Source organism: Taudactylus pleione, unplaced genomic scaffold, assembly GCF_031769625.1.
Source record: "Taudactylus pleione unplaced genomic scaffold, aTauple2 ptg000502l, whole genome shotgun sequence".
Classification (NCBI taxonomy): domain Eukaryota; kingdom Metazoa; phylum Chordata; class Amphibia; order Anura; family Myobatrachidae; genus Taudactylus; species Taudactylus pleione.
The window spans coordinates 6,321,696-6,340,488 of record NW_028284904.1 but is presented as its reverse complement, the minus strand read 5'-3'; the positions used below and the strand labels follow the sequence as shown (position 1 = coordinate 6,340,488).

Here is an 18,793-nt window from a genome sequence, read left to right as displayed (position 1 = left end):
TTACTGTATTGTGCTTTCCCCGCAGTGCGATGTAGACTGGTTTGTTTAACTAATGAACTGAAGACTGTTGATTACGTCGTAAGTAACTATTATCTGATTATTCTTCATTACAGAGAAAAGTACTTTGTGTATTAGCTAATAGGTCCCCTCTGCATTGAGTGAGTGGAAACATTTATATAAAGACTAATAAAAAATGACAAAGTTAGGCTTAAAAAGATTTCTTTATTTCTCCTTGATAAATAGTTATTAATTATGGGGTATATCTCAATTATAGCTTTCCTATGCATTATTGCTGTGGCTGAGGGTCTGATCCAAAGTTGTACACTAACGCCGCCGCCGCAAATGTGTGCGCAGCTGCAGTGCGAAAATATGCAAATATTGCAGCCGCCGGAAGATGTATTGTGACGCCCACCTGCGACTTTCCAAATCTGAGCATCTGCGTGAAATGTCACCTGGTCGTAGATCTTTTGATTGTTGCCGTCCTGAGTAACCCTATGGTCCCGCAGAATGGCTGTGGAAACTTAGCAATAATTGTTGGGTGCGCGATCACAGTCACATGCTGTAAAAATACCTTGAAATGGTTGTGACATGCTTGCGATCTTTGCCACCACTCCCCGTTACCTTCCCCAAATGCTCCCTACCTGTAAATCACACTCTGAGTAATTGGTTGCTGCGAGTGATAATATACCTTGATGCTTTTGCAATGTGACTTTGGTGCATGTGCAGATTGTCGTTTACTGCTCAACTATCGCAAAAATAACGGCATTGCATACACATGTGAAGTCTCGGCAGCACTGACTGTGTTCCCTGCTGCCGGTCAGTATCGCCTGTAATATTTTTGTGCTGTATTGCTCCCAAAAACATGTTCTGTTTGGTCCTATTTCATAAACAGACCTCCTACGTTGTTGAGAAACAAACGACATCTCATATGACACTGGCTGTTGAGTATAAGTTACCTGTCACGTATTTGCTTGAGTAATGTCATTGCGATGCCCTTTATTATTATTATTATTATTATTATTATTATTATTATTATTATTATTATATAGTTATGCTCTATTACATACTTTGGATAAAGTTTTATCCACAGATAAAAATTTTTGTTGTTTCCATGGGTAATGAAAAAAAAAATTATAAAAAAAAAAAAAAAAATTATAATAATAATAATAATAATATTGCCTACATAATATAAAGGAGACAGTTAAACACTAGACCCAAAGCCAGATTTATAGGGCAATGTATTTAAAAACGTTTACAAAAAAACATGAACAATACAATACTGTACATTGAAAGTTGTCTGTTAAACATCTAATTATTTTTGTATAGTGTGAAAATGGAAATTATTACTGTGTCTTTGGCTCTATATTGGGGTCCATATTTGTGTCCTGTGTAATAATTTTGGCTTTTTATATTGCAGGTCACAAACATCAGCTTTATGGTAAGATAATAAAAATGTTTCATATCTGATACTACTATGGGGGGAATGCAATCAGCCGTGACAATTTACCATGATCCCACGGGACTATGCAATTAGCCTCGAAGGCAGCCCGGAGGCTGCAATTAAGTGAGATTTTTTTTCAAGTCTTAATAGGCATGAAATGAAATCCCCAATAAATAGCCTGTTTTCGGGTGCCACAACCATAATAAAACATAGGTCCGGGAACTTGTCCCAGATTCTGTGCATTATCAGTTAATTTACTAGGCATTGGGATGCCCATTGCTGCCTCCTCATATCCGTCTGACGACATGCAACAGTGTAAACATCGGTAACATCGATGCTGATCGAGCAGTCACACAGCTTGTTAGTGAAGTCTGACCTGTCTCAAACACTGCATCTCTCCTGACACGCTGAGAGCTCTTGTGCTGCAAAGGATATTGCAATAGCTAATTTATGCACGCCCATGAGACGGCCCCGACACGACTGCGTTTGCCTAGCCCCCCCTTCCCCCGTTACCTCCCTCCAAAAGCTGACTACCTGTCACTTACTTTGCGAGTGAATCCTCTGTGCAAGCACGATCGCAATACAATTGCTGCACGTGCGCAGTGCAGCATTTACACATGCGCAATGGCTAACAGTCACTCAATCTGCGTAAATATCAGCATTGCATAAATCTCAGAATCAGACCCCATGTCTGAAATAAAAATAATTTTGGAAATGCTGCCAGGACAGCTAAGAGCATAATGTATTTGATAGCAAAAAAGAGTCAGACGCTCTAAAGCAAACAATAGAAGCTTTGTACTATCAATAAATTAATCTTGGGGTTATAGCACATATAGAAATCAGCTCATCTATGACTTATATATGACCTGCAGGAGCCGTCTGGTGCTTGTATAGCCCAGGTACAGAATCCAGAGACGAAGAATGGCGTTGTTGAAGTGGAATTCGTTCTCGCACTTGACGCAAATCCTGGATATTACCAGATCAAGTTTGAAAAAAAAAAAGGTTCTCCCTACTACCAGTGGCTTCAGGTGGAGATAGACAGTACGTCCTAATTACATCACTCATGTAACTGATATACAGTATGTACTGTAGGTATGATCGGGGGCATTTATCAAAGCTCTAGCACAGGATATACCAACTGCTCTCAGTACTAAATAAAGGGATATTACCATGGTGATGCTAACTGATACTTGTCCCGATGATAGAAAGCTCTCTGAAACTCTTTAATGGATTTAAAACTCTTAATAAAATGACACAAAAACACATATTTAATGCCTAATGACTTCAGAGACAGTCCCTGCCCCCGGACATAGCTACTGCACCTAGAGAGGAGATGGAAAAAGTAGGTACAAATGTTCTTATCCCCTTAAAATACACAGGCAATACTGACTACAGTATTGTTATATGTACTGTACCTGGAATTTTGGTGGAAAAGGGGTATTAGTTATACCCCTTTTACACCGGAGCTAAAACCCGGGTTTTTGAAGGGTTAACCCGGGCAGCTCCCTGGTGTAAAAGGAGAGAGGGTTGGATTGCTGGGTCGAGTGACCCGGCAATCCAACCCAGGTAACTAGCAGGGTTTAACATGGGCGCAGCCCGTGAAACCCTGCTGCGAGAACAGCGCACTCCGGGTCACGATGACCTGGAGTGCGCTGCTAGCCGGCCGATTGGTCCAGCTTCAGTGGCGATTGGAGATGATGTCATCTCCAAGCGTCCACTTTCCCTCCGGAAAAGCCGGGTCTATGCAGACCCGACTGCGGTGTGAGCGGCGCCGACTCGGGAATATCCCGAGTCGGCGCCGGCAAAATTCCGGGTCTGATCCGGATAGGAACTTTGTTGCAACTCCGGGTCAGACCTGGAATTTAGGTGGAAAAGGGGTAGAAGTTGTGCTAAAAGCAAGCTAAAGAGGGTAAATCTGCACCTCAGGTAATCCTCAGGGGTTAGTGTCATCACTGAACTTAAATAAAACTTAATATTAGCTTCCACAACAGGCTTCTATCCACTTGGGAGAGTTAAACATTAACCCCTCACTGCTGAAGTTTTGTCACCCCTGTGCAGAGGCTTTTTTCTGATGTTAGCACTCATTGCATTCCAACATCAGTATCACAGATTTTTTAAGGTAGTACCAACACGGCTTATACACTACCTTTTTTTTTTTTTTTTAACACTTTATATTTTAGGAAACTACCATTATTCTTTTTGCTCATTCTAAAACAACAGATAAAATTCAACAAAAGTGAAAACAAAAAAAGTTTTTATTTTTTAAAATTAAATTTCAATTAAACAAGATGTGGATTTACCCAACAAAATTTTGTATTACATTTGGGAACAACGAGCGCCAGCCCTTGTGTCACTTTGATTGCCGCTGCGCGGACTTCTCTCCCTATTGCGGCAGCAGCTGACATAGCGGTTACTAAGAAGATTAGTGTCCTTCCACCAATATATGGAAAATGTCTAATTTCTGTACGGCAGAGTAATATTGTCAGGACCTGGGGGGGGGGGGGGGAGTTGGACTCAGGATGGAATCAGGAGTCGAAGCAGGAACGGTCTTGTTAAACTGAAATGCAGCTGGTTTAATGGGAGTAATTAGATTCATGGAATTAAACAAATATATATATACTGTAACAAAAGTCCATGGGTGACCTGAGGATAATATCTGGCAGGAATTAATAGTCCAATTGCTGTGGAACTGCCAAACAAGAGTCTGATAATAAAATAGATCCAATAGAAGCAGAGAATCAGGTGTCTGGTAATGAATAAGTCCAATTGATGTGAGACAGAGAAACGGGTGCTTGGTAATGAGCTGACAGGGAAGAAATTCCAATAGAGGTATGCTGAGGATCAGAGGTCTGTAAACTGCAGTGGGTTCTCCGTGCGTGCGGCTGGTCAGTAACCAGTGGAGGGTGAGACGTGGGGGTATAGCTGGTGCAGGAATCCTGGGAACTGCCTGGAATGCTGACAGGAAGCAAACGAGACACTGCTGAGACTGCAATATACCAAGGATAGGGAGCACAGGGAACTCTCACACAGCAAGGCTGAGAACATATTGCACTGGCAAGTAGAGGGTGTGCTGAACACCCTTACGTACCATGGGAAGGTGCAAGATAGGCTGCTGAGAGTCACATGCAGGGCTCCAACCTGATTGGCCCATTCTGGTCATATGCCCAAAACCAAGATAGCAGCGCCCAGCAGTCTGCAGCATGGAGAAGCTGCCAGTCTTACCTGTACCAGCATGGCCTGTTCCCCCAGGACCTCCTCGCGCCAACCTCCAAAAACAAGCAACCCCACCGGTAGGAACGCGCCAGAGCGCTCGCACAGGCAGAGACTGCGAGTCAGCAGGTAAGGATGCTCTGGTCGTGACAAATATTGTCAAATGAACAACAGACAATAGCTAGTAGTGGGCCACGTATCTTGAAATAAAGGCTCCCTGGTTTAGTACCCACATAGTTGTAGATGTCATTATGGGGGTGATAGTCACAAGTGATAACCAGATAATAAATATGAGGGACCCATCATTTAAAAGAGGGACCCCCCCCTTCTTTCTAAAATGGGTTCCTCTTAACATGGGCATAACTACCATAGGTGCATGGGGTGCAGATACTTTGGGGCCCAGAGCTGAGGGAGACCATCTTCCTTGTCAAAGTTACACATGCTATATACATTTTTTACCATTGGGTGGTACATAGGGGCCCTTACAAACTTTTGCTATGGAGCCATCAAATACTTAGTTATGCCCCTGTCCCTTAATTATTGGTAGCCTGCTTGTAACAGATCTTCACCCATGCCTGAACTACATCATGTTTCTGTAGTGTAGGGGATTAAAGTCGGGTGATCCGTGTGATCACCAGCCACTAACTTTTAAGTGGGTACACCGTTTGAAAGATGTGATTCCCCACTTTAAAATCAGGGTAATCCCATCTGTCTCCATTAGATGGTGAAGGAGATAGAGGGACTTAGAGTCCCCACCTTCAACATCTTCAGTGATGGCACTTCAGGATCTGGCAGCACAGACAACTCTCACAAAGCTCCCGATGTGAAATTAGTTAATGCCCGGGTGCCTCCTTAATCAACGGCCAGGCAATAAGGAGCTCTTTTCTGGAAATGGTGGCTTGGCAGCCAGTCTCCTGTGGTTTTTAGTTTTATAATCCAACAGTTTGTAACCTGGCCAAAAGTGAGCCAAGGAGCAGTAAATTAACAATATTGCCATTTTATAAAAGTACCTCTTAGAGGTAATTACTTAAACAGAAAAAGGAAAAGAGCCAGTCTGCTGTCTGTACATATTCCCACGTCATCACAAGGCCTCTCACTTTTCTTTCATTCATTTAAATGGAAAACTATGAAAGTGAAATCTATGAATTACTGAACCCTCTTTGTCTCTCTCGGTTAAACTTTAACAGGACTTCTGATTTTATTTCAGTGCTACCAAGATTTGACTCAAGTGTCAGTTGTCCTAGTACGTTATCTATTGTGGAGAAAACGGCAAAGATCAACTTATCAGCTCAGTGAGTAAGATTCAACTTTATTGGCAACACACCCATAAACCCACATACCCATACTTACCTACTCTCCTGTAATGTCCAGAAGACTCCACAATCTCGTGTGGCTCTCCAGGCTTTGTATGGCCCCACCTGACTGCCCCATGCCCCAGCACCGCCCACCTGGCTGCACCACATCCCCTCCACCTTCCAGCTGGCTGCACCATCCCCTCATACCTTCCACCTGGCTGCACCATGCCCCCTCACCTCCCAGCTGGCTGCACCATGCCCCCTCACCTCCCAGCTGGCTGCCCCATGCCCCCGTACCTGCCAGCTGGCTGCACCATGCCTCTGTACCTCCCAGCTGGCTGCACCATGCCCCCGTACCTTCCAGCTGGCTGCACCAGGCCCCCGCACCTCCCAGCTGGCTGCACCATGCCCACGTACCTCCCACCTGGCTGCCCCTCCCAAAAGGGGTTGCTGAAATACCAGCAAGTATTCAAGCATCTTGAGGGAGGGTTCAAGCGGGCATGATGACACTTTACAAAATGTTTAGAAGCATAGAAATCAGGTTCAAAGTGTATAATTTTCTATGATAAAAATGTGTTCTATTATATTTATATATCAGAAATTCATCCCTGACTACGGGGTCTATTTATTAAGATGTTTAATTCCAAAAACCTTTTGTGGAACGGGGGCATTTAGTTAACACTTTATCGTATGTGCTGTCCCTGCTACAGTTTCTGTTTAAATTACCCTGAAACTACATCCCTGAATAGCAGTGATAATGCAGGTTCATTGCTATGCAGACTCCAGTCATCATCGTCAACTTGATGATGATTGCTGCTATTTTAATTGAAAGAAGTCAAATACGGTATCATTATTGTTGCTGTATATAGCGCCACCATATTACGCAGCGCTGTACAGAAATTACTTGTCATTTACGTCAGTCCTTGCCCCTTTGGAGTTTACAGTCTAACATACATACATACAGAGGGTTAATTTTGGTAGAAGCCTACTTACCTAACAGTGTGTTTTTTGGAGCATGGGAGAAAACTCACGCTAACACGGGGAGGAAACTCAACTTCCATACTAATATGGATGTGGTTGGGTATTGAACTCATGACACCAGCGCTGTGAGGCAGCAGCGCTAAACACTGTGTCACCATGCTGTCCATAAGTTAAAGATATATAGCAGGTATTCCTGTTTGCACAATTGCAGAGCACAAAGAGCATAGTGTTCCTCCAAAATAAATTGCAAGCAGCACTGGGCATGCTGTCATAGGTAGGTACTCTGCAGTGTGTGGGGTCCCTCTGTTATAATGTCTGCCAACCCTAGCCTGATAAGCATGGGGCTGAGCTTGTTTCTACTGAAGCACTAATGGGTGTTTGGTTTATAAATAGATAAAATAATTTTCCTAAAGTGCTACTGGTCCTAGCCAAGGTTTTTTAGGTGATGGTGAGAAATCTGAATGGCATAGTATAGGTAATGTACTGCATTTACATACATATTTGTTCTGCCACATGCTGTGTGCAGACAATAAACACACTTTAAATGGTATGCATAGTCTTTAACCCATTTTCTTTCAGATATATATATAATAAGCCTGTACCAGGCAATGTCATAATGAGGTGTTGTAGAAGACCCCAATATACCTATGGTAGAGCGAAAAACTGTTACAGGGGACTGGAAGACATTTGTTTGGATTCCACTGGAGAGGTGATTATATTAAGGGAAGAAATTTACATTCTATGAGTATGGTTTATATTTGTTGTTTTATACATTTTCAATAAAACTGGTAAAAAAATAGATGAAAACTATTCGGAGCAGTCAAAGAAGAATTCCAATTATACATTTATCCTCACCGTCCAAACATGGAGATAGGGATAGAAGAGCCTTACTATTTGTCTGATCTTAGGGCCTGATTCAGACCCGCTTGCTAAGATGCAGACGCACGCTATTGGTGATTGTCGCCCGTCTGCGCAACTCTAAATATGTATGCGCAAACCAGTCATTGCGGCCTGGAATCATGCGCTCGTAGTACACAGACTGGACGCTACTTTGAGTGACAGTGCCGTTTGTGGGTGGTAACTAGGGGTGAGCGGGTTCGGATTTCTGAAATCCGAACCCCCCCGAGCCCCCCCGATCCGAGTCCGATCCGAGTCAGGCTCGACTTTTCCCGCCTGACTCGGATCTGAAATCGAGGCAAAACGTCATCATCCCGCCTTCCGAGTCTCGCGGGTTTTGGATCCTATATAAGGTACCCGCGTCGGCGCCATTTTCTCACTCGGCTGTGGACAGTGAAGAGGGAGGGTGGGAGTTAGGGCTGGCTGGGCTGTGTAGTGTAGTGTAGTGTAGTGTAGTGCAGAGTAGTGTTGTGCTGTGCTGTGCTGCGCTGTGCTGCTGTTGTCCACTACTTCAAAGTCCATAGGGGCTGGCTGTGTTGTGCTGTGCTGCTGTTGTTAATAGGGGCTGTGTCCACTACTTCAAAGTCCATAGGGGCTGGCTGGACTGTGTTGTGCAGTCAGTTCTCCATAGGGGCTGTGTCCACTCCAAAGTCCTGTGCAGTGTCCCAGTCCTAAAGGGGTGCTGTAGTGTTGTCCAGGGGGTGCACTGTCCATCAGGGGTGCTCCCCCCAAGTGCTAAAAATATAATATATTTTCTGTGTTTGTGAATTGTGTGCGCAGAAGCCGCACGTGCATCAACAAAGTAGTGACAAGCATGCGCCTGTGTCATAAGTAAAGGGCCGGCTGGCTTGACCGTTAAAGGGTGCTGTAACCCCCAAAGTACACTCCAGTCCAAACCAAAAAAATAATTATTTTCTGTGTTTGTGAATTGTGTGCGCAGTAGCCGCACGTGCATCAACCAAGTAGTGCCAAGCGTGCGCCTGTGTCATAAGTAAAGGGCCGGCTGGCTTGACCATTAAGGGTGCTGTAACCCCCGAAAGTACACTCCAGTCCAAACCAAAAAAAAAATTATTTTCTGTGTTTGTGAATTGTGTGCGCAGTAGCCGCACGTGCATCAACAAAGTAGTGCCAAGCGTGCGCCTGTGTCATAAGTAAAGGGCCGGCTGGCTTGACCATTAAGGGTGCTGTAACCCCCGAAAGTACACTCCAGTCCAAACCAAAAAAAAAATTATTTTCTGTGTTTGTGAATTGTGTGCGCAGTAGCCGCACGTGCATCAGCAAAGTAGTGCCAAGCGTGCGCCTGTGTCATAAGTAAAGGGCCGGCTGGCTTGACCGTTAAAGGGTGCTGTAACCCCCAAAGTACACTCCAGTGCAAACCAAAAAAAAAATTATTTTCTGTGTTTGTGAATTGTGTGCGCAGTAGCCGCACGTGCATCAACAAAGTAGTGCCAAGCGTGCGCCTGTGTCATAAGTAAAGGGCCGGCTGGCTTGACCGTTAAGGGTGCTGTAACCCCCGAAAGTACACTCCAGTCCAAACCCAAAAAAAATTTATTTTCTGTGTTTGTGAATTGTGTGCGCAATAGCCGCACGTGCATCAACAAAGTAGTGCCAAGCGTGCGCCTGTGTCATAAGTAAAGGGCCGGCTGGCTTGACCGTTAAGGGTGCTGTAACCCCCGAAAGTACACTCCAGTCCAAACCAATAAAAAATTATTTTCTGTGTTTGTGAATTGTGTGCGCTGTAGCCGCACTTGCATCAACAAAGTAGTGCCAAGCGTGCACCTGTGTCATAAGTAAAGGGCCAGCTGGCTTGACATTTAAATGGTGCTGTAACACCCAAAGTACACTCCAGTCCAAACCAAAAAAAAAATTATTTTCTGTGTTTGTGAATTGTGTGCGCAGTAGCCGCACGTGCATCAACAAAGTAGTGCCAAGCGTGCGCCTGTGTCATAAGTAAAGGGCCGGCTGGCTTGACCGTTAAAGGGTGCTGTAACCCCCAAAGTACTCTCCAGTCCAAACCAAAAAAAAAATTATTTTCTGTGTTTGTGAATTGTGTGCGCAGTAGCCGCACGTGCATCAACAAAGTAGTGCCAAGCGTGCGCCTGTGTCATAAGTAAAGGGCCGGCTGGCTTGACTGTTAAGGGTGCTGTAACCCCCGAAAGTACACTCCAGTCCAAACCAAAAAAAAAATATTTTCTGTTTAGCCGCACGTATATATCAAATTGATATAACATAAATGGAGGACCAAACTTTCTCCGATAAAAATAAAATAGAGAAAGATCAAGAACCACTTCCTCCTAGTGCTGAAGCTGCTGCCACTAGTCATGACATAGACAATAACATGCCTTCAACGTCGTCTGCCAAGGCCGATGCCCAATGTCATAGTAGAGGGCACATACAATCCCAAATGGCAAAGTTCAGGAAAATGACCTTGAAAAAGACATTTAAATCAGCTGAAGAGAAACGTAAACTTGCCAATATGCCATTTACGACACGGAGTGGCAAGGAACGGCTAAGGTCAATCCCTAGTATGTTCATGACTAGTGGTTCAGCTTCACATGACGATGGAAGCCCTCCTCCCACTAAAAAAATCAAAAGAGTTAAGCTGGCAAAAGCACAGCGAAGAACTGTGCTTTCTAAGAAGATATCACAAATCCCCAAGGAGAGTCCAAGTGTGGTGGTGGTTGCGATGCCTGACCTTCCCAGCACTGCACGGGAAGAGGTGGCTCTTTCCACCATTTGCACGCCCCCTGCAAGTACTGAAAGGAGCACCCACAGTCCACTTGCTGATATGCAAATTGAAGATGTCACTGTTGAAGTACAACAGGATGAGGATACTGGTGTAGCTGGCGCTGAGGAGGAAGTTGGCGAGGAGGATTCTGATGGTGATGTGGTTTGTTTAAATCAGGCTCCGGGGGAGACAGTTGTTGTCCGTGGGATGAAAAAGCCCATCACGGTCATGCCTGGGCAGAAGACCAAACATTCCACCTCTTTGGTCTGGCAATATTTCTATCCAAATCCGGACAACAAGTGTCTTGCCATATGTACCATATGTAAAGGTGAAATAAGTAGGGGTAGGGACGTCAACCACCTAGGAAAATCCTCCCTTATACGGCACCTGCAGCGCGTTCATAAAAAGTTACTGTCAAGTTCAGAAACTTTGGCTAAGACCGTAAGCAGTCCAGGGACACCTAAATCCCGTTGTCCTGTTGTATCCAAGCGCCTGCAAACCACACCGTCAACTCCCTCCTCGTCAATTTCCTCCTTAGTCAGGATCGGAAGTAGTCCTGCAGACCATGTAACTGGCATGACTGACTCTCCTATCCGGGATTCCTCTGGAGGATCCTGCATTGCTACGCCTACTGCTGCCGCTGCTGCTGTTGCTGCTGCTGGGAGTCGTTCATCATCCCAGAGAGGAAGTAGGAACACCACTACTTTTACTAAACAATTGACCCTCCAACAGTCCTTAGCGAGGAGGATGAAGTACGACAGCAGTCATCCTGAAGCAAAACGTATAACTGAGGCCTTGACTGCTATGTTGGTGTTAGACGTGCGTCCGGTATCCACCATTAGTGCAGTGGGATTTAGACAATTGATGGAGGTAGTGTGTCCCCGGTTCCAAATCCCGTCTAGATTCCACTTCACTAGGCAGGCGATACCGAGACTGTACAGAAACGTCAGAAAAAGTGTCCTCAGTGTCCTGAAAAATGCCATTGTACACAATGTCCACTTAACCACGGACATGTGGACAAGTGGAACAGGGCAGACTAAGGACTATATGACTGTGACAGCCCACTGGGTAGATGTATCACCTTACGCAGCAACAGCAGCAGCGTCACCAGTAGCAGCATCTCAGAAACGCCAGCTCGTTACAAGGCAGGCTACGCTGTGTATCACCGGTTTCAGTAAGAGGCACACCGCCGACAACCTCTTAGAGAAACTGAGGGAAATCATCGCCCAGTGGCTTACCCCACTTAGACTCTCCTGGGGATTTGTGATATCTGACAACACCACCAATATTGTGCGGGCATTACATCTGGGCAAATTCCAGCACGTCCCATGTTTTGCTCACACAATAAACTTGGTGGTGCAGAATTTTCTGAAAAGCGACAGGGGCGTGCAGGAGACGCTTTGGGTGGCCCGAAAAATTTCTGGCCACTTTCGCCATTCAGCGACTGCGTGCCGAAGACTGGAGCACCAGCAAACACTCTTGAACCTGCCCCGCCATCACCTGAAGCAAGAGGCTGTGACGCGGTGGACCTCAACCCTCTATATGCTTCAGAGGATGGAGGAGCAGCAAAAGGCCATACAAGCCTATACATCCACCTATGACATAGGCAAAGGAGGGGGTATGCACCTGACTCAAGTGCAGTGGAGAATGATTTCCGTGTTGTGCAAGGTTCTCCAGCCCTTCGAACTTGCCACACGTGAAGTCAGTTCAGACACTGCCAGCTTGAGTCAGGTCATTCCCCTCATCAGGCTTTTGCAGAAGCAGCTGGAGAAAGTGAAGGAGGAGCTAAAACGGAGCGATTCCGCTCAGCTTGTGGGACTTGTGGATGAAGCCCTTCATTCGCTTTGCCAGGATTCCAGGGAGGTCAATCTGTTGAAATCAGACCACTACATTTTGGCCACCGTGCTCGATCCTAGGTTTAAAGCCTATGTGGTGTCTCTCTTTCCGGCCGACACAAGCCTGCAGAGGTGCAAAGACCTGCTGGTGAACACACTGTCAGCTGAAGCGGAACGTGACACGTCAACGGCTCCTTCTTCATTTTCTCCCGCAACTGGGGCTGCCAGGAAAAAACTTAGGTATCCTAAGCAACCCGCTGGCGGTGATGCAGGGCAGGCAGGACCAAGTTTGGACATCTGGTCCGGACTGAAGGACCTGGCAACAATTTCTGACATGTCTACTGTCACTGCATATGATACTGTCACCATTGACAGAATGGTGGAGGATTACATCGGTGACAGCATCCAAGTAGGCATGTCAGACAGTCCATACCTGTACTGGCAGGAAAAAGAGGCAATTTGGAGGCCCCTGTACAAACTGGCTCTATTTTACCTGAGTTGCCCCCCCTCCAGTGTGTACTCCGAAAGAGTGTTTAGTGCAGCCGGGAACCTTGTCAGCGAAAGGTGTAGGAGGTTGCTTCCACAGAATGTGGAGAAGATGATGTTCATCAAAATGAATTATCAGCTCTTCCAGGGAGACCAGCCTCCAGAAGGTACAGAGGGACCTGTGGTGGTGGATTCAAGTGGGGACGAGTTAATACTTTGTGAGGATGAGGATGTACACACTGAAGAGGGTGAGGAATCGGTGGATGAGGAGGATGAGGATGACATCTTGCCTCCGTAGAGCCAGTTTGTGCAGGGACACATTAATTGCCAGCTTGTTTTGTGGGGGCCCAAACGAACCAATCATTTCAGCCACAGTTGTGTGGCAGACCCTGGCGCTGAAATGATTGATTTGTTAAAGTGTGCATGTCCTGTTTATACAACATAAGGGTGGGTGGGAGGGCCCAAGGACAATTCCATCTTGCACCTCTTTTTTTTCTTTGCATTATGTACAGTTTGGGGCCTAGTTTTTCAAACTGCCATCCTGTCTGCCACTGCAGTGTCACTCCTAGATGGGTCACGTGTTTGTGCCGCCCACTCGTGTCGCTTAGCATAGTCATCCAGCTACCTCGGTGCAACCTTTTGGACATAAAAACACTATTGTGAGGTGTGAGGTGTTCAGAATAGACTGGAAATGAGTGGAAATTAAGGTTATTGAGGTTAATAATAGCATAGGAGCAGAAAAACCTACAAATTCTGTGATTTTAGCTGTTTTTATGCTTTTTTTCAAAAAAATACAGATCCAAAACACAAAACCCAGAACCCAAAACACGGAAGGGTGGTTTTGGCAAAACCAATCCAGATCCAAAACACGAAGAAAGATCCAGATCGAAAACCAAAACACAAAACACGGAAAGTGGCCGGTGCACACCCCTAGTGGTAACAGGGGAAGGTGCTTGTGAACGGGGGAGAGGATGTGCGAACGCAGGGGCGTCAGCGTCAAAACAGAGTTTAATGAGTGTGCATAATTAGCAAAGTAGCGCCATTGTACATGTCACTGGGTTGTTTTTTAGCCAGCACTGATTGCAATGTTGCGGTGGGGTGGGGTCTACCTCAATGCTGCGTGCAGCTCCGATAGCACTCGATGTTCACGATTAATCACACACTTCCTGGACATGACGTGTGCTAAGTAAGAGAAATTGGCGCCTTTATTCCAGCGTGCGTTCGCACTGCCATCGCTTTCTAAGACATAGAGGGCGTCCTTACACCAGACAGTGCGATTGCGGCATTTGCATACCTGGCCCCTTTTGGCAGCGAGAGAGCGCAGCTTAGCGTCCGGGTCTGAATGAGCTCCTTAGACCACTAGTGCCTCTGGAACGGTACCTTGTGAATGTAATCACTCGGATACTTATTATCCTGAGAGCACTTGCTGGAAGATGTCACCACCATCTCCCCATGGATTAAACACCAAAATTAACTGAGGTGTCATATTGGACAGAGTAGAAGGGAGGAATATTTAGATACTGTCCTTCTACCATTTTGCTGCAGTAGTTGAGGGAGCATGGGTGTAGCTACAGTGTGTGGAGGGTGTGCCATTGCTATCGGGCTCAGAGGCTTAGGGGGGCCCAGATTTAGGTTATATAGTTGAATACCAATTTCCTGGATTTGCCTGCTAAGCAGTCGGGTCCGACCTGTTGCCCAGACTGCATGGGGAGACATTCTATTTTCAGTGAGAGATTTGTGTAGTTGATGTTATAATGCTTAGGGGGGCACTGTAATGTAATGTGACATAAACTAAATTGGAGGGCACTGTAATGTGGCATAATCTGACCTGCTCATAGTAATATGGTATAATATGAACTGGAGGGTACTATAATGTGCCCTCCAGGCACCGCCCAGGAACACCCATGTTTGTGCACTGCCAGCTCTATTTTAAGTGACTCTGGGCTGATTTAGGGGACACAGGGAAGCCTTTCACGCAGATTCCTGATCGTGAATCGGCGTGTGCACCGGAGTCACACTGGTCTGCGATATCGCTTGCAGTTCGGCAGCAGACTGTCAGTGATTGACAGTCTGCTGCCATTTTGGGGTGGAGAGGGGGCGGTGAAAGCCTCTGTTTCCCAAAATGTGGGGGTGTGACGAGTGCAGGATTTCCTGGCCCCATGGGTCACTTAGCCAACCGATGGCATCGCAAATGATCGGCTGTTGCGTTCTAGAATGTGACTCGGATCTGTAATGCATGCTGTAAGTATGATGCCTCCTGATACATTACCATATTAGACCCATCGCAGCTGCTACCATGTTAGCATCTGCAATAGCTAGTGTTTACACAGCTGAATCAGGCCCTCTATTCGCAACAGTGGTTTCTGTGTACACTCAGTAGATCACATGCGCCGGTGGAGTTTCCAGGACTTTTCGCACATGCACAATAGCCAATAATAGTTCAACTGCACAAACATCGACATTACATCCACCTCTGAATTAGGCCCAATATATAGTGCCGACACTCGTCTCGCTTCTACTGCAAAACCCCTGAGATGTCACTAAATTACCCCTATGGTTTTAATGGGATGTAGCTATGAGGCCGGTGGTCGCGATGCTGCTGGTCTCAATACCGACATCAAAATCCCGACAAGGAACTTAAGATAGGTGTCAAAATACTGATGCCGGAACGATGAAGGACGCCAGCCCGAACAAGGTAAGTCCGGGGTGCACTTAGTGTTAGCCGTGGGGGGGATAGGTTTAGGGAGTGTAGCGGGGTCAGGGTTAGGTAATTTTTTGAAGGAGGTTAGGGTTAGGCACACCTAGGGGGTGGAGGGTTATGATTAGGCACCACTAGGTGTGTTAGGCTTAGGCACTAACAGGTCAGACTTAGGGTTAGGCTCTCCTAGATGGGAGGGTTAGGCACCACTAAGGTTGTTAGCCTTTGGCACTAAGGGGGCAGACTTAGGGTTAGGTACCCCTAGGTGGGATGGTTAGGGTTAGGCACCATTAGGGGTGTTAGGCTTAGGCACTAAGGGGGCAGACTTAGGGTTAGGTACCCCTAGGTGGGATGGTTAGGGTTAGGCACCACTGGGGGGGTTACGGTTAGGCACTAAGGGGGGAGGGATAGGTTTAGGCATGAAGTTGAGGGTTAGGTTTAGGCACTAACGGAGAGGGTTATGGTTAGGGTGCAGGGTAGGGAGGGTTAGGGATAGGCTACAAGAAGGGAGGGTTAAGGTTAGGGGATGAGGGTAAGTATACTTACCTGACCCCTGTTTCTGACAGGAGGCATTCCGACAGCCGGCATTACATACCCATTCCGGTTGGAAAATTAAATTTTCTTTCCTGTACAGCAGCAGGGAACATCACAGTAAGGAAAGCGCAACTTTGTGACAGGTGTAAGGGTTTTTTGTGTTTGGAGACGTGTTGTGTTCAGTTCCCAAAAGAAAATCCTAGCAGGAAATCTGAGGGTATAGTGACGCATTTCACATCATCATGGCTGATTGTGGATATTACATGTCATCTCGACTTTCCACTTATATAAATAAGGTGACAGAACCTTTTGGTGGCTTGCAATGTACATGTAATTTACAATATAAGACATACTTTCCTCTTATGCCAAAAAGTACAGAAATGTTACATTGTTAAGGTGCAAACTCTCATATTTTTATATCCCTACAGCTGGATGCTAATGGTTCTTACAGCAACAGGATGCCCCTGGATATCTTTAGACTGCAGTTATCTGGACTTGACAACATCATTAATTGTGAAATCACTGTGAAAGAAAAGCGAACAGGTACTAATATGCACATATGTATTTATGAACAACAAATTAATTTCACTCTTACCATCTTGTTAGATCTTAACTATGTCACATTTCATGTGGAAATTCCCCTGTGTGTGTCTAATACTGTAAGTACACAAGCACTACAGAAAAAAGTGAACTGAAGGCTTTACTGAGCACACATAGGGGAGTGCAAGATGAAACAAGTTATAAGTAGGCTAACAAACAGGTAAACTCTGTAGCAGATAGCTCACTGTAACATTAAGCCCATGGATCAGTGAAGTAGAGAACACAGGAAACACTGGGATGTAGCAGGTAACTCACAGCATTATAATGTCCATGAATCGGTGAAGTGCAGCACATGGAAAACACTGGGAAATACCAGGTACAGACATCCAAGATTGACTTGATGCTCTGGCAAGTGGGCATTGTGGAGCAGGTTTAAATTTGCAAGTCACAGGTGCGGCCACAGCTGCTAAATCAATCAATAACACGAAGGGGCATATTTATCACAATCTGCATCTCAGAGAGTTGTGATAAATTTGCCCAAATTTGCATTGCAATATTTGAATACATCACAAGAATCTATCAAATATTGTATGTAGGGACATAGCTTCTGAGAAAGCTATTTTCCTGTGAATCTCTCCTCTACACTTCTCAGGATATTTCTTGCAATATACCCCCCTGCGTGATCTTCTTTGTGATACTAAAATAAAACACCCATTTTCACATCATTTTAGTAAAAATAATATTGACAAATATGCCCCTAAGTCGATAATGTGCTGGAAGCACCACCAGTGAAAAACAGCACTAGTGGTAGGATGTGGTACTGCAATTGTGATAAACTACTGTAATTATGTCATTTTAATGGACCAGTATTGTTCTTTTAACATAAACATATACTTTGATGACAGAAACAACTAATTAGTCTGTATCTTTTGTAATATCTAGCAAGTGAGAAATGTAAACTTAAGTCAGAGACAAGCAGAGGCCAAACTCTAGCAGGGAGTGGTACTAAGTATAACAAGCAACGCAGGCAGCTAATCAGAGTAGAGTTATGTCTCCCTTTCCTGCAGGTTTGCTTCCAACAAACTTATCAAATAAGACAAGATAGTGAAGCGATGTTAGTACCACTTGTGGATCTTTTAAGATGTGTCAGTTAGGAATGAATACACCTGTGTTCCAGCAAGGAGATGTGTGCTTCTACCTACCCCCCATGACTGCCTCTACTTGTCCCCTATACCTGCCTCTGCCTGTTCACCATATGTGTCCCCACATGCACACTCTGCTCACCCCATGTGTGACTTTACTCATCCCCCAAGTGTGCCTCTGCTCATCCACATATACACTTCATCCTGCTCATCTACCCTCCTTTCCATTTGTGTCTCTTTCCCCCATTTCTGCCTCCAACTCTCTCATATGTGCCTCTACCCACCATCCCATGTGTGTATTCATACAACTCTCATATGTGTCTCTGCCCGCCCCCCATGTGTGCTTCTGCCAACCTTTCCATATGTGCCTTCACCCCTTTCTCATATATGCCTCTGCCCATACACCCTCACGTGTGTCCAAGCTCGCCTTCCCATATGTGTAACCATACAGCCCTCATATGTGTTTCTGCCTGCCCCCCATGGGTGCTTCTGTCAACCTTTCCATACATGTCTTCACCCCTTTCTATTATACATGCCTTTGCCCATACACCCCCAAGCTCGCCTTCCCATATGTGTAACCATATAGCCCTTATTTGTGTTTCTGCCCACCCCAGGGCTGGCATCAGAAATTGTGTGGTCCAGGACTGACATAATAAGCAGAAACAACCCACCTTACCCCTCCCGTCCCCATCTTTCTTACCTACAGTATATGGTGGTTTCTCTGCAATGAGGAACCTCTGGTGAAATTGATCTTCACTGGGCAGATGGTGTGGGTGGTCACCCACAGCTATGCGAGCAGCCTGGAGGCCAAACAAAAAAAAAAACGCCCTGATTCAGAGCGAGCGCTCTGGCAGAGAGTCGGTCTCTGAATCAGGGCCAGTGTCTCTCCAACTCAGTACCCCTTGTACCTCTCCAGCTTTGCTTGCTGTGCTTCTCCAGCCTCACCCTACCCCAGCGTCACCCTACCCCTCCATCTCCAGTTTTCTTCTATCTTACAGGATTCCTT

At 45.6% G+C, this 18,793-nt stretch overlaps 1 protein-coding gene across 1 annotated transcript in view; it reads left to right on the top strand.

The window, feature by feature from the left end:
* The window catches only part of LOC148501811 (ovostatin-like), a 405,898-nt gene that overhangs the window by 212,370 nt on the left and 174,735 nt on the right, over window positions 1–18,793 (top strand). Inside the window, exons 3-8 of the mRNA XM_088449993.1 lie at window positions 26–78; window positions 1,418–1,438; window positions 2,314–2,482; window positions 5,859–5,943; window positions 7,507–7,636; window positions 16,534–16,648. Coding sequence (XP_088306119.1) covers window positions 26–78; window positions 1,418–1,438; window positions 2,314–2,482; window positions 5,859–5,943; window positions 7,507–7,636; window positions 16,534–16,648 — 573 coding nt within the window. The remainder of the gene's footprint in view (window positions 1–25; window positions 79–1,417; window positions 1,439–2,313; window positions 2,483–5,858; window positions 5,944–7,506; window positions 7,637–16,533; window positions 16,649–18,793) is intronic.